Source organism: Oryctolagus cuniculus, chromosome 10 (genome assembly GCF_051225735.1).
Source record: "Oryctolagus cuniculus isolate XC-2025 breed Fujian yellow rabbit chromosome 10, ASM5122573v1, whole genome shotgun sequence".
In the NCBI taxonomy this organism is placed as follows: Eukaryota; Metazoa; Chordata; class Mammalia; order Lagomorpha; family Leporidae; genus Oryctolagus; species Oryctolagus cuniculus.
Window position 1 is genome coordinate 102,082,845 of NC_142876.1, and position 14,190 is coordinate 102,097,034.

Here is a 14,190-nt window from a genome sequence, read left to right on the forward strand (position 1 = left end):
ACTAGTCCAGGCAAGGTCACACGGAAGGTTCGGGGAAGTTCTGTGCCCGAGTCACTGCCCGGCTTCGGCTGCCCCCTGCCCGTCGGTTCGGCCTCCCCGTCCACCGCTGCGCCAGCACGGCAGCTCGCACTTGTTCCCCTGCGGGCGCGCAAGCCCGCTGCCTCCTGCGTCGCCCAGAGCAAATGCTAGAGAGACAAAGGCCATCGAAATGTCGGTCCTGCTTCAACCTGCCCCGCCCCGCCGACCGCGGCCTCGCAGCGGATCCGCACCACGAGAGGAGCCCAAACAGGGTTGCCCTGCCGAGCGCCTGAAGGACCCCGTTAGGGCCCTGCGGGCTGCCTGAGGCGGTGCCTGGTCGCCGGGCGCAGTGACCGGAGGGCCAGGTGAGTCCGGACGCGGACTCTGGCTGAAGTAGCTCCCAAGTGGGCTAGATCCCCGGTACAAGGGGGTGGAGGTCGCGCAGCACAACCCAGAGAATTTGACGGGAGTTGGGGTGGGCGTTGCGGAGGCCGGAGCTTGAGGAAGTGGAGAAGAGGTCACAGGTGTGGGGACCGAGGTAGCGTTGAGGGGACTGCAAAAGATCCCGCCTGACGCGGGAGAATGGGAACACGGCCCCCTCAGATGGGTTGTAAATGCCGAGGCCACTTTTAAAATTTGTGTAATTCTGTGAAGGAGAGGCCCTTTGATTGAACAAGTTTATGGATGTGTCTCTATTTGTATACCCAGAAACAAGACAGCCCTAACTTACCTGGCGTTAGGAAAGCAACGGAACCTCTCTCCAGATCACGTGCCCTCCCCCGGAGAGCGCCCAGCAGCCTGGCTGTGGAGTAGGGGGGCCAGGTCCACCCACTGATGCCTTCAGCTACTAGTGCCCAGAGCCAGCCCCAGCTTCCGAGGGTATGACCATGAGCAAAAACAGCCCTGCTCCCATGCACCTGACCGTCTAGTGGGGAAGACATAACTGAGGCAAACAGGCAAGCAGCTGTGAAAACGCTGCCTCAGTCTGATTTCTGTTGCTATTAACGGACACCTGAGACTGGGTAATTTACAAAGGACAGAAATTTGGCTGACAGTTCTGGGAGGCTGGGAAGCCCAAAAGCATGATGCTGGCATCTGGCAGGTGCAGGACAGGGCTGCTAAAGCGAATGCACACTGGCTCACAGACCCACCTGGCTCACCCACTCTATGATAATGGCATTAATCCGTTCATGACGGCAGGACCACCCCCAACACTGCTGTGTTGGGGATTAAGCTTTCAACACATGGACTATGAGGGATCTATTCAAACCAAGGCCTGGTATAACAGGGTTGGTGAGCTACCATCTGGACAAGTACAGGGTCACCAGAGGAAGCACATGTGGCCTTCAGAAAGGCCTCACACAGAAGCTGCCAGGCCAAAAGATTTTTTGGAACTGAAAGACTTCAGCTCACGAAGTTGAAGCTAAAGAAAGTTAAGCAGCGTGGGGTTCCAGACTAGGGCAGAGAGGTGGCCAGGGGAAGATCATGCATCGCCTGGCGGGGTTGCGAACGGAATAGCAGGGTTAGATTTACATGTGTACTTCGCTCTGGCTACTTTGTGGGGGAAGCCAGCAAGGCAGCTGCTAGAGAGGTCCAGGGAGGGGTGTCTTGGACTGGGGTGGTGACAGTTAAGGGAGTGATCTGGGTGCATGTTGAGATGTACTGCGTGGTAAAAGTCCCAGGACTTTGTGAGGGTGCAGATGTGGAGGGTGAGGGATGGCAGTCTCAAGAACGTCTCCACAGATAATTGGCGAAGATGCCAGGTTACTACCTGGAATATCGGGGAGAGTGGCTTGGCTGACCTTGTACCTGTTCGATTGGGTTTGGTGCAATATCAAGTTGAAAGCTGTAGAAAAAAACATGAATAGAAGAGTCCTTGCCCTAGTTTCTTCATTGGGGCCACCTTTAACACAACTGTCAGAGCAGCTTCAGGCTGAGAGAAACAAGAATGTTACCCAGGCTCCGTCACCGGGTATGTCCCTGTGTTGGCAAATTTGAGACAGTATTTTGAAACCTAGTTGTTATTCCTTTGGAGGTGATCAGTTTCTCACAGGAAACAGAATTTCACAGTTGGAGGAGACCTCAAATCCAACCCAGTTTATAAATACTGTGTGTTGGGTACGCCATTTCTACAGTACATCATGCCAGACACTAGAGTGCAAAGAAGAACAGAAATGAGAAGTGCACGTTCATTTAGTTAGTACAGCTGACTGAGCACCTTTGTGCCAGGCGGTTTCTGCTGCTTTGGATACAAACTGATCACAACCAGTGACTTAGAGTAGCACTTCTACAAGCCTCATCACTGAGAACAACCAAGCGTATTGATAGTTTTGATTTGGGCAGAGATCTTGACCTATCATATCAGATAAGAAATGGTGTATAGCTACCAGATTTTTTGCTGTCATTGCAATATTCCCCCAATTTTGCCCATCCATTTTCCAGCTCTAGAAATGATGAGACAGCACTATGCGACCTCAGATACAAGGCCATAAGAGGAGAATCAGGCATTGTACCTTTGTGGCTAGACTGTTCAGGAGTGTAAATTACAAATCCTCTGTAAAACAGAAGTTTGGAGGGGAAGAGCATATTGGCAGAGATAGGTACTGTTTGAATTGGATTTCTCTTGAATGGGTGCCTCCCTTGTAGCCTTACAGTTGAACAAACCAGATTATATGTTTGTGGGGGCAATTTGAGAGCTGCCTACCATTCCCGTTAATCCCATGAGCCCAAACAGGCAGCTGAATAAAATGTCTATAGCTTTATGATGGCCCTGGCAGCTGGTTCAGTTCTCGAGAGCACTGCTCCCGAGTAGGGAAGGGTGGGAGTGTGGCACTCATGGGTCCCTAATCCAGCTCTCTGATGGCAGGATGACCTCCATCTTGCGAAGCCCTCAGGCTCTCCAGCTCACTCTCGCCCTGATTAAGCCTGATGCAGTTGCTCACCCACTGATTCTGGAGGTAAGAACAAATCAAAGCACCTGTTTCGGGTGCCATATTGGTATCTGTGGTGACTATCAACTAAGTGCTAAACCAAATGCTGCTGAGGTAAAGCTCAGAGCCATGAACTGTGACCCTAAGGAAACTAAAAATCTGTTGGAGACTTGGGACAGATCTAAAAGAAAGGAACCAACACCATAATAAAAAAAATTTCAAGAAAATTTAGGAATATATTGACTTTCTATTGCTACATAGCAGATTACCACACAGCTTAAAACGACACTTATTTCAATTTTCTGAGTGTAGTTTAGGGTTCCATTGGCTGGGTTTGGCTGGGTTATCTCCTTAGAGTGTCACAAGGCCAAATCCACTTCAGGCTCACTAAGGTTGTAATTGTATGACTGGGGGCCCTGCCTCCCTTCTAGCCCTCAGCAGTTCCTGGAAACCACTTGGATTCCATGTCACAGGATTCACTGCGTTGTCAAGACAGCAATAGTACATCAAGACCTTCTCACATTTCAGATCTCTGACTTCTCCTACTGCCCCCAGCCAGAGAAAATTCTGCCTAGAAAGGGGCACCTGGGGCCAGCACCGTGGTGCAGTAGCCTGCGGCACCACCGTCCCATATGGGTGCCAGTTCTGGTTCTGGCTGCTCCACTTCCGAAACCAGCTCTCTGCTGTGGCCTGGGAGGGCTGTGGAGGATGGCCCAAGTGCTTGGGCCCTGCACCCATGTGGGAGACCGGGAGGAAGCTCCTGGCTCCTGGCTTTGGATCGGCACAGTTCCAGCCATTGTGGCCATTTGGGGAGTGGACCAGCAGAGGGAGGACCTTTCTTTCTGTCTCTCCCTCTGTCTGTAACTCTACCTCTCAAATGAATAAATCTTTAAAAAGGGGGGGCGCCTGTGATTAACTGTGCCCACCTGGATAATCTCCCTTTTAGTTAAAGTAAATTCTACTGCCTGGCAATCTTCATTCCATCTGCCAAATCCCGTTTGTTAGGTACCATATCACAGTCCTGTTGTATCGTATTCATAGTCCCGGGAATTGGGGGTGGAGGTATCGGAGGGGAGGGTTACTTTAGAGCCCCACCCACTACCATTTGGTAAGTACTAACTGAGCAACCCTGCCGAGTATGCCCGTCATGGTACACAGGAGCAGAGCAGTCGGGAATGGTGGCCTGGCGTGGATTGGGCCAGGCCTCGAAGGAAGGGTGGAACCCTGTTAGTGCCAGGACAGGTGTTCCCCAGAAGGCAGGTACCAAGGCAGGAATGTGTGTGCCTTGGTTGTGGGACTGGAAAACTGGGAAGGGGCCGAGGACAGGGGAGTGCAGCCTTGAGCACTGAGCTAAAGTGGTTGCACCTCATCCCATGAGTAACAGGAACCACCCAAAACTGACCAGAGTGACGTGTAAATTTTGGAATGTTTAGTCTATCAAGGATGCTGGTCTGGAGAATGAAAGAAACTCACGGCACTCCAGTCACAAAGGCTTTTCCTGTTGTCTTGAATTCAAGGACTGCAGGATCACGGAGCAGAGGCCTAACTCTAGCTGTGAGTGAAGGTAGCCCACCCATAGGACAGACCCTCAGGCCTGGGCTCTGTGGGGTTCTCTAGATTTCTTTTGGTCAGCCTGAGTCTCTGATTGGCTTTTGTCTTTGGGGTGGGGTTTATCCAGGCTGTTCATCAGCAGATTCTGAACAACAAGTTCCTTATTGTGCGAAGGAGAGAACTCCTGTGGAGAAAGGAAGACTGCCGGAGGTTTTACCAAGAGCATGAAGGTAGGACCAACAGTCCTCCGAGTGGGCGGTTTCTCAGTCCCAGGAGGCCTCGAAGGGCAACTTCAGTTGGAACCCAAAGGACAGGCCCTGTCTGATGCAGCGTGTGAACCTGTACCCTGTCTCCTCAAGTCCTGATTCATACACAAACTTGGCATAGTTATAGGTCTTTTTTGTCCCCCCTCTATCAGGTTTCATAGTCCCAGCCAGAAACTTAATTTTATGTCCTGGTAAGAATATCAGTAGTTAACACTTAATATTTGTTCTGTGAGACATCGTCCTGATGCTCATTTCATCTCACTCTCCTGACAAGCCCAAGGGCCAGGTATCACAAATACACAAAAAGGAAACTGGGTGAGGGAGGCGGATGACTCACTTGGAAACCACACAGACTCTAAGTAGCAGAGTGTAGGTTCAGGCCCAGGCGTGTCAGACCCCAGAAAGAGAGAGAGAGATCTTCCATCTACTCGTTTACTGCCCAGATGGCTGCAATGGCCAGGGCCGAAACCAGGAGCCAGGGTTTTCCACATGGATGGCTGGGGCCCACGAATTTGGGCCATCTTCTGCTGCTTTCCCAGGCCATTAACAGGGAGCTGGATCTGAAGTGGAGCAGCCAGGAGATGAACCAGTGCCCACATGGGACGCCACATCCCAGGCAATGGCTTCACCTGCTATGCCACAATGCCAGCCCTCCCTTTTTTTTTTTTTCTATAACAGCTTTTATTATTCCAAGTAAGGAGGTAGAAATACCCCCAAAATTCTCTTGGGCACCAACATCCTGATGAAGTTACTCTTTCTTTGCAGGGCGCTTTTTCTACCAGCGGCTGGTGGAGTTCATGGCCAGGTATTTCTGATTTTGGATCCAGTATCTTTATCCATGAGGCCCATCCTCCCAGCCCCATAAATAGATTAATTTCATTTGCCCCTGAATAGATTTCTTGATTTCGTTTGCCACTCCTTAAAGTTGTAATCACCTGTCCCATGCTGGTTCCTGGACCAGCAACTGCAGAGGAGCACACTGGATGCTGCCTAGCAACTGCGGCTCTCCGTGGCCCCGGTCCCCTTGGCTGTGAAGCAGCACTGGTAATCTGCTAGGAAGGCGAAGCCACTTTCAGGGTGTACGCTGTACTCTGCTCACAGCAGTCCCTCTTGGACTAGATGGCCGGATTCCTTACATGCGCTCCTTTTGTTCACAGTGGGCCAATTCGAGCCTACATTCTCGCCCACAAGGATGCCATACAGCTCTGGAGGACGCTGATGGGACCCACCAGAGTATTTCGAGCACGCCACATAGCCCCAGATTCCATTCGTGGGAGTTTTGGCCTCACTGACACCCGCAACACCACCCATGGCTCAGGTGGGTCCACCTCCCTTGTCCACAGCCATGATGTTCAGGGGTTGGTGGGCGGGTTATATGGTGGGGTTGACAGCCAGATCCCACCAATAAGCTTCCTTTCCATTTATGTTTCTGACTGTTGGTACCTGTCTCAGCAGATGTGGCCTCCAGATTTTCTTTTTAAGATTTATTTATTATTTGAATTGCATAGTTAGAGAGAGGCAGAGGCAGTCTTGCCTCTGCAGGTTCACTCCCCAGATGGCCGCAATGGCCAGAGCTGGGCCGATCCAAAGCCAAGAGCCAGGAGCTTCTTCCATGTCTCCCATGCTGGTACAGGGGCCCAAACATTTAGGCCACCTTCCACTGCTTTCCCAGATTATCAGCAGGGAGCTGGATCACAAGTGGAGCAGCTGGGACTCGAACCGGCACCCACATGGGATACTGGCGCCGCAGACAGATGCTTAACCTACTATGCCACAGTACTGGCCCCCTCTGGATTTTCTTTCTATGTCCTAGATCTGAGGGAGCCAGCAGGGAAAGCAGAGCTCTGATTTCTGAACCTGATCATGATCACCTCGTGCCTGCGCCCTGTACTAGGTAGTACAGGTTAAGGATGCCCTCTCTCACCTTCCCTTGCAGACTCCGTAGCGTCAGCCCGCAGAGAGATTGCAGCCTTCTTCCCTGACTTCAGTGAGCAGCGCTGGTATGAAGAGGAGGAGCCCCGGCTGCGCCGTGGCCCCGTGCACTACAGTCCAGAGGGAGGCATCCATCATGCAGCCAGGACAGAACGTCCAGGACCAGCCTGATGGAGGCATCAGTCCAGGAAGACCTCTGACTCAAAACGGGAGGACCAGGGGAGCCTGAGCTCCAGGTACCCTCTCTGCTGGGCACACCACCTGCCAGAGGGCCTGGCTCATCATTGCTCACCCTGCAGTCTGGCTCTATCTACCTCTTCTCTAGAGCTTGTCCAATCGCCTTGCCTAAAAATGCAGAGAGCACTTGGGCTCTCTTCCTCAATAAAAGTCAGTGTTCTACTGAATCCTTGAGGCTGGGAGCATTCTCGCTTCCTCAGTTGTTGAAACTGAACCTGCCCTGAAGCCAGGTTTCTAGTCTGTGGCAAATGAGGAGAGAACTGTGTCACAATCTCCCAGTAAGGTTGCTCTCACACACTCAGTGTGTAGCTTATGTAGTGCCTAAAGGCAGCCAGTGACAGAGCCAAGTGTCAACTCAAACCGAGTAGCAAATTCAATGTCTGTTCTATTTGGTGCGTATATATAGTTCATGTAAAAGTAAATCTTGCAGACACTGAGCCAGTAAAAATTGAGGTACATACAGAAGCTTTAGGTGAGGAGTAAGAGCTAAGAAAAACTGCTGAGGGGGGCCGGTGTTGTGGTGCAGCTAGTTAAGCCACGGCCTGCTACAACCAGCATCCCAAGACCTCTCTCTCTGCCTCTACCTCTCTGGAGCTCTGCCTTTCAAATAAATAGATAAATCTTAAAAAAAAAAAAAAAAAAAAAAAGTAATGGTTTCAGACTTGGTGACTGAGTAAAAAGAAAATGGGATTTAAATTAAGGAAATTGGGGCCAGCATTATGGCATAGAGGGTTAAGCTGCTTCCTGCAATGCCAGCATCCCACATGGGGACTGGTGACTCCCAGCTGTTCCACTTGTGATCCAGTATCCCTGATAATCTGCCTGGGAAAGTAGCAGAAGACGGCCCGAGTGCTTGGGCCCCTGCACCCACATGGGAGACCCAGATGAAGCTCCTGGCTGCTGGCTTTGGCCTGGCCCAGCCCCAGCTGTTGTAGCCACGTAGGGAGTGAACCAGCAGATGGAAGACTCTCTGACTCTCTCTCTCCCTCTCTCTCTCTCTCTCTCTATCCTTCAAATAAATAAAAAATCTTAAAATAAAAAAATGAAGGGGATCAATGTGATTGGCAAGATGGGGTACTTGTAGGAAAAAAAGAGAGAGAAGACTGGCATGCTACACTCCATCATGCAGTGGTGAAATAGCTGACAAAGGGGATGTAATCAGATCCTGCTGAGGCTTCAAATCAGATGAAGTCTGAAGAGTGAAGGAAGGGATGAAAAAAATAAATAAGGTCAATGGAGGTATCAGGAACAGTGTCCGCTAACGGCGGGGACAGAGACAAGAGAAGGGCGACGAGGAGTGTGTGGGATCAGACACTGAACGAACGGGGACTGCTTCCAAGTTTGCAAAGGGAAAGAGATGCTGTAAAAGGACAGAGAGAAAGGGGATTAGAAGAGGTCCCCCCCCGCCTCAAGATGGCAACAATCCGAACATGCTTGAATGCTAAAGGGAGAAACAGTAGACAGGGATTGGCTTAAGATCATTTATAGTCAAATAAATATCCCAAGAGGTGAGTGAGTGAGCACCACAGGTTAAGCCACCACTTGGGATACCTGATTCCTTATTTCAGTGCCTGGTTCAAATGCCAGCTACTCTGCTTCTGACCCAGATTCCTCTAACACATCCCGGGAGGCAGCAGATGATGGGCCAAGTGCTTGTGTCCCTGCCAAGAAAATAATAATAAAGGGGCCAGTACTGCAGTGCAGTGGGTTAAGCTACCACCTGCAGCACTGGCATCCCATGTCAGAGGTCCAATTCAAGTCCCAGATACTCTGCTTCTGATCCAGTTTCCCGCTAATGCACCTAAGACAGCAGAAGATAACCCAAATACTTGGACCCCTGCCACCCACATGTGAGACCTGGATGGAGTTCCAGGCTCCTGGCTTTAGTCTGGCCCAGCCTTGGCCATTGGGGCTATATGGGGAATGAATTAGCAGATGAACTATCTCTTTCTATCTCTTCCTTCTCTGTGTCACTCTGCCTTTCAAAAAAGTATAATAAAATCTTTTAAAAAAATATTTCTTTATTTATTTGAAAGAGTTTCCGAGAGGAAGAGAGAGAGAGAGAAAGGTCTTGCAACTGCTGGTTCACTCCCTAAATGGCCACAACAGCCAGAGCTGGGCCAATCCAGAGCCAAGAGCCAGGAGCTTCTTCTGGGTCTCCCATGCAGGAGCATGGGCCCAAGGACTTGGGCCATCCTCTGCTGCTTTCCCAAGCCAAAGCAGAGAACTGGATCAGAAGTGGAGCAGCCATGACTTGAACCAGCGCCCATATGGGATGCCGGCACTGCAGGTGGCAGTTTTACCCACTATGCAACAGCACCAGCCCCAATAAAATCTTTTTTTAAGAAAAGGGAGGGGAGAGAATATAGTCTTAACCAAACTAATTAGCTATGTCTAATGGAAAAAATATTTTAGACTGCTTCACTATTTAGCTACAATATTGGAGGGTGAACCAACAGCAAAAGGAAGACCTTTCTCTCTCTCTCTCTCTCACTGTCCACTCTGCCTGTCAAAAAAAAAAAAAAAGAGTAAAAAAAAACTAAATACAAGAGTACTTCAAAAGTTCATGGAAAACATTCTTGTGCCGGCGCCGCGGCTCACTAGGCTAATCCTCTGCCTAGCGGCACCAGCACACCAGGTTCTAGTCCCGGTCGGGGCGCCGGATTCTGTCCCAGTTGCCCCTCTTCCAGGCCAGCCCTCTGCTGTGGCCAGGGAGTGCAGTGGAGGATGGCCCAGGTGCTTGGGCCCTGCACCCCATGGGAGACCAGGAGAAGCACCTGGCTCCTGGCTCCTGCCATCGGATCAGTGCGGTGCGCCGGCTGCAGCGCGCTAGCCGCGGCGGCCATTGGAGGGTGAACCAACAGCAAAGGAAGACCTTTCTCTCTGTCTCTCTCTCTCACTGTCCACTCTGCCTGTCAAAAAAATAAAAAAATAAAAATAAAAAAAAAGAAAACAGTCTTGAAATTTTAAGTTTATTTTGGAAAAAAATTTTGAAATTCAAGCAGTTTTTTTCCTAATATGCATTTCCACAAACCTTTTGAAAATCCAGTATACACGTGCTCCTTGACTTACCATGGGGTTACATCTCAATAAACCTATTGTATTCTGAAAGTATCATTAAGCAAAAAATGCATTTAATACTTCTACTGAACATCTCAGCTTAACCCAGCATACCATAAACCTGCTCAGAACACTCACATCAGCTTACTTCTTGGGCAGAGGGAGACACTGCTAGCCCAGGGAAAGATAAAAAGGTAAAGTATGCTTTCTACTAATTATGTATTGCTTTTGCATCTGGTCATATTTTTTTTTTGACAGGCAGGGATAGACAGCGTGAGAGAGAGACAGAAAGGTCTTCCTTCCGTTGGTTCACTCCACTAACGGCTCCCATGGCCGGCGCTGCGCCGATCCAAAGCCAGGAGCCAGGCGCTGCCTCGTGGTCTCCCATTCGGGTGCAGGGCCCAAGCGTTTAGGCCATCCTCCACTGCACTCCCGGGCCACAGCAGAGAGCTGGACTGGAAGAGCAACCGGGACAGAACCGGCGCCGACCGGGACTAGAACCCAGGGTGCCGGCACCGCAGGCGGAGTATTAGCCTAGTGAGCCGCGGTGCCGGCCTGCACCTGGTCATCTTAAAAATCGTAAGTCAAACCATCGTTAGAGACTATGCAAAATTAAAAATGCAGTTTCTCAACTGCACGCAGCACTTCTCAGGTCCTCAGCAGCCTAGCCAATGACAGCCAGAGCGGACGGGCAGACCAGACCCTGCCCAAGCAGCAGGTGAGAGTGCCTTTGATGCCAGGCCCTAGTCTCCCCTCTCTGAACCTCTCTGTCAGTTTAAAGTTCCTTTACCCTCCTTTGATGATTGCAAATCAACCCCTTAATAAGATTAACTCACTAAATCGAGGGAGTGGTGCATTAGGTCCCAGCCTCACAGGATCCCGAATCATAAGACTCATGAGGTCATTTATCTTCTTTACAGATAACATCTTAATGTCAGGCCTTGTCTTGACGGAGTTTTGTTAGTTGGTTGTTTACAGGAACCCCAGGCCCTGGGCAAAAAGTAATAACCACCTGCACGTAGACACTAGACTGACCGGCGCCCACGTTTGCCATCAAAATTCCCAAAAGCATTGTCCTATGGCTGATCAATCAAAAGAGGGCCACGCTAACTTATACAAGCAAGAACACACCGGGAGCTAAGCGTGCACCTGTCGAACCTAACTTCAATCTGTAAAGATTCCTTTATCTTTCACCACCGGACGAAGCTGCGAATTATAGCGACAGCTGCCCGCACTTCGTGCTTTCCACTTTACAAAACAAATTCCTACTTTCTGGCACTATCCAGTGGCAGTGACTGGCTAAACAGGCGCTGGGCGGGCCGACCGAGGTATGGGGGCTCCACAACTAAGGAAGAAGTCGTGCACAGGTGGCTGTGAGAATGGTGGGCAGCGAGAGGAACGCTAGCCAAACTGCAGGGTGAGCGGCGCGAGGGGTTGTCAGCGCCCCCACTCGGCGTGCGTGCGACCGGTGAACACGGGAAAGGGGAGGCGGTCACACTCTTCCCGCCAGGCCTTCGCCAGTCCGGCCCTTGCCTCGCCGGACCGACTCACCGTCAGTGGCCGCGCTCCCGCGGAACCCAAATTAACGACCGGTAGCCATGGCAAGCAAGGCGGGTTGGAAGTCGGTCGCGCGCGACACCCACCGCTTGGGGCGTCTCAGGAGGAAGTGCGTCACGGCCCAGCGCGCAGCCTGCCGGGAATCGTAGTTCTGGGGGCGGGGTGAGCTGCTTCTCGCGAAGAACTGGGGAAATTTATTACCCAGTCCCACTGATTCGCTAGCTTCCCTTCCCCACCCTGAGAGCTCCCACATGAGGCATTTCTTATATTTTTGCTTTTACCACAGTAAATGTAAGCACAATATAGTGTTTTTCATGCTTTTAGGCCTGGTTCAGTCTGCTGAGTTCTGTAATGATGTGCGCTGAGCCGTTCGTTCTTCATGTTCATGGCTGTATGGTGTTTAACGCAGAGGTAGACCAGCATTCCACCTGAACATCCTCACTTTTGTCTTCTTGATCCCTGGCTCCCAGAAGATGGGTGCTGTTTGTTTCTTGGGCTCTCTGCCTTCCAAATAAATAAATTATTTTTTTAAGAAGAGCCATAACAATAATAGACAAATGAGAAACATAAACTTGACTACAACCTAGAAGTTAGAAGTTCTAGTTCACACTCATCCCTTTTTCATGTAAAAGCGATCTGGGGGTGGGCATTTGGTGCAATGGTTGGGTCACCATTTGGAATGTCCACATGCCACTTCTAAGTGCCGGCTTTGGGACCCCTCTGCTCCACTCCCAACCCAGCTTCTTGCTGGTGTGCACGCCAGGAGACAGTGGATGATGACTTGAGTACTCGAGTCTACCACCCATGTAGGGGACCAGATTGAGTCCCAGGCTCCTGACTCTGGTCCATCCCTGACTGTTCTGGGCATTTGAAGGGTGAACCAGTAGATAGAGGATCTCTCTCTTTCTCCCCCACTCTTTCAGATAAAATAAAAATAAACACATAAATACTTTTTAAAAACAGAATAAAGCAAATGGGACAAAATGTTACCAAAGGTGACAGGGTAAAAGGATTATAGGCAAAATTAATAGCAAGACCAAAACAAAATGTTGGACATTTTTGCACTGTTCTTGCTACTTTCCTGTAAGTTTGTAATTATTGCCAAATAATTTTTAAAAAAGATTTATTTTATTTATTTGAAAGAGTTACAGAGAGAGGTAGAGACAGAGAGAGAGGTCTTCAATAGATGGTTCACTCCCAGTTGGCTGCAACAGCCAGAGCTGCGCCGATCTGAAGCCAGGAGCCAGGAGCCTCCTCTAGGTTTCCCACATGGGTGCAGGGGCCCAAGGATGTGGGCCATCTTCTACTGCTATCCCAGGCCATAGCAGAGAGCTGGATTGGAAAAGGAGCAGCTGGGACTAGAACCGGCACCTATATGGGATGCCGGCACTTCAGGCCAGGGCATTAACCCGCTGTGCCACAGCGCCGGCCCTGCCAAATAATTTTTAATAAAAAGTATAACATTAGGTAACTGGATAAGCATTGCACCCCCCATTTTTTAAAATTAATTTATTTATTTGAAAGTCAGAGTTACACAGAGAGATGGTGAGGTAAAGAGACAGAGAGGTCTTCTACCCGCTGGTTCACTCCCCAGTTGGCCGCAACGGCTGGAGCTGTGCTGATCTGAAGCCAGGAGCCAGGAGCTTCTTCTGGATCTCCCACAGACTTGGGCCATCTTCTACTGCTTTCCCGGGCCATAGCACAGAGCTGGATCAGAAGTGGAGCAGCCGGGACTGAACCAGCGCCCATATGGGATGCCGGCCCTGCAGGCCGTGACTTTACCCGCTATGCCACAGTGCCGGCCTCCACGCCCCCTCCAAGTGTAACTTCCAGTCTTCTACTCAAGACTCTGCCACTAAGACCCTGCTACAGTTGCACACTTCTTTTGGGAATGAGCTAATAAAATACAATTTCTGTTTATGCCAGATAAATATACCCTAACGAGTATACATATAATTTTGGAGAATAAAGGAAATGTATAAATTTTTATTTACATATATTACAAACCCATTGCCACAACCATGCTGATAAACACACCATCCATACTGACAAACACACCCATACACTCACACACCCATGCAGAAAACCCCATACTCGAACCCAGCTATATGCCCTGACACACTCACCCCTTACACACTCCTCATACACGTACTCCCCAGGCACACACACAGCCACAGCCTGACACGGGCAGCCACACTTTAAAAACCCACACGGGGCCGGCGCCGCAGCTCACTAGACTAATCCTCTGCCTTGCAGCGCCGGCACACCGCGTTCTAGTCCCGGTCGGGCCGTCGGATTCTGTCCCGGTTGCCCCTCTTCCAGGCCAGCTCTCTGCTGTGGCCAGGGAGTGCAGTGGAGGATGGCCTAAGTCCTTGGGCCCTGCACCCCATGGAGACCAGGATAAGTACCTGGCTCCTGCCATCAGATCAGCACGGTGCGCCAGCCGCAGCGTGCCGGCCGCGGCAGCCATTGGAGGGTGAACCAACGGCAAAAGGAAGACCTTTCTCTCTGTCTCTCTCTCTCTCACTGCCCACTCTGCCTGTAAAAAAAAAAAAAAAAAAAGAAAGAAAGAAAGAAAGAAAGAAAAGACACAGTCCCCACTTACCCATATCAGACAAACACCCGAACCCACATCCACA

General features: G+C 50.4%; 1 protein-coding gene across 18 annotated transcripts; it reads left to right on the forward strand.

The window, feature by feature from the left end:
* On the forward strand, window positions 1-11,874 carry NME6 (NME/NM23 nucleoside diphosphate kinase 6). 18 transcript variants are annotated; one of them, XM_070050863.2, is made up of 8 exons: window positions 248-383; window positions 727-897; window positions 2,885-2,975; window positions 4,382-4,502; window positions 4,627-4,729; window positions 5,531-5,570; window positions 5,923-6,083; window positions 10,973-11,874. In XM_070050863.2, exons 4-8 carry the CDS (start codon window positions 4,392-4,394, stop codon window positions 11,014-11,016), a joined length of 459 nt encoding a protein of 152 aa, XP_069906964.2. In that variant the 5' UTR covers window positions 248-383; window positions 727-897; window positions 2,885-2,975; window positions 4,382-4,391; the 3' UTR covers window positions 11,017-11,874. The 18 variants fall into 18 exon arrangements, with proteins under 18 accessions (XP_008258803.1, XP_089162468.1, XP_089162466.1 ...); XM_070050855.2 differs by lacking the exon at window positions 10,973-11,874 and adding an exon at window positions 6,702-7,101; XM_089306340.1 differs by lacking the exon at window positions 727-897 and having other exon boundaries at window positions 127-383.
* The last annotated feature ends 2,316 nt before the right edge of the window (window positions 11,875-14,190 follow it).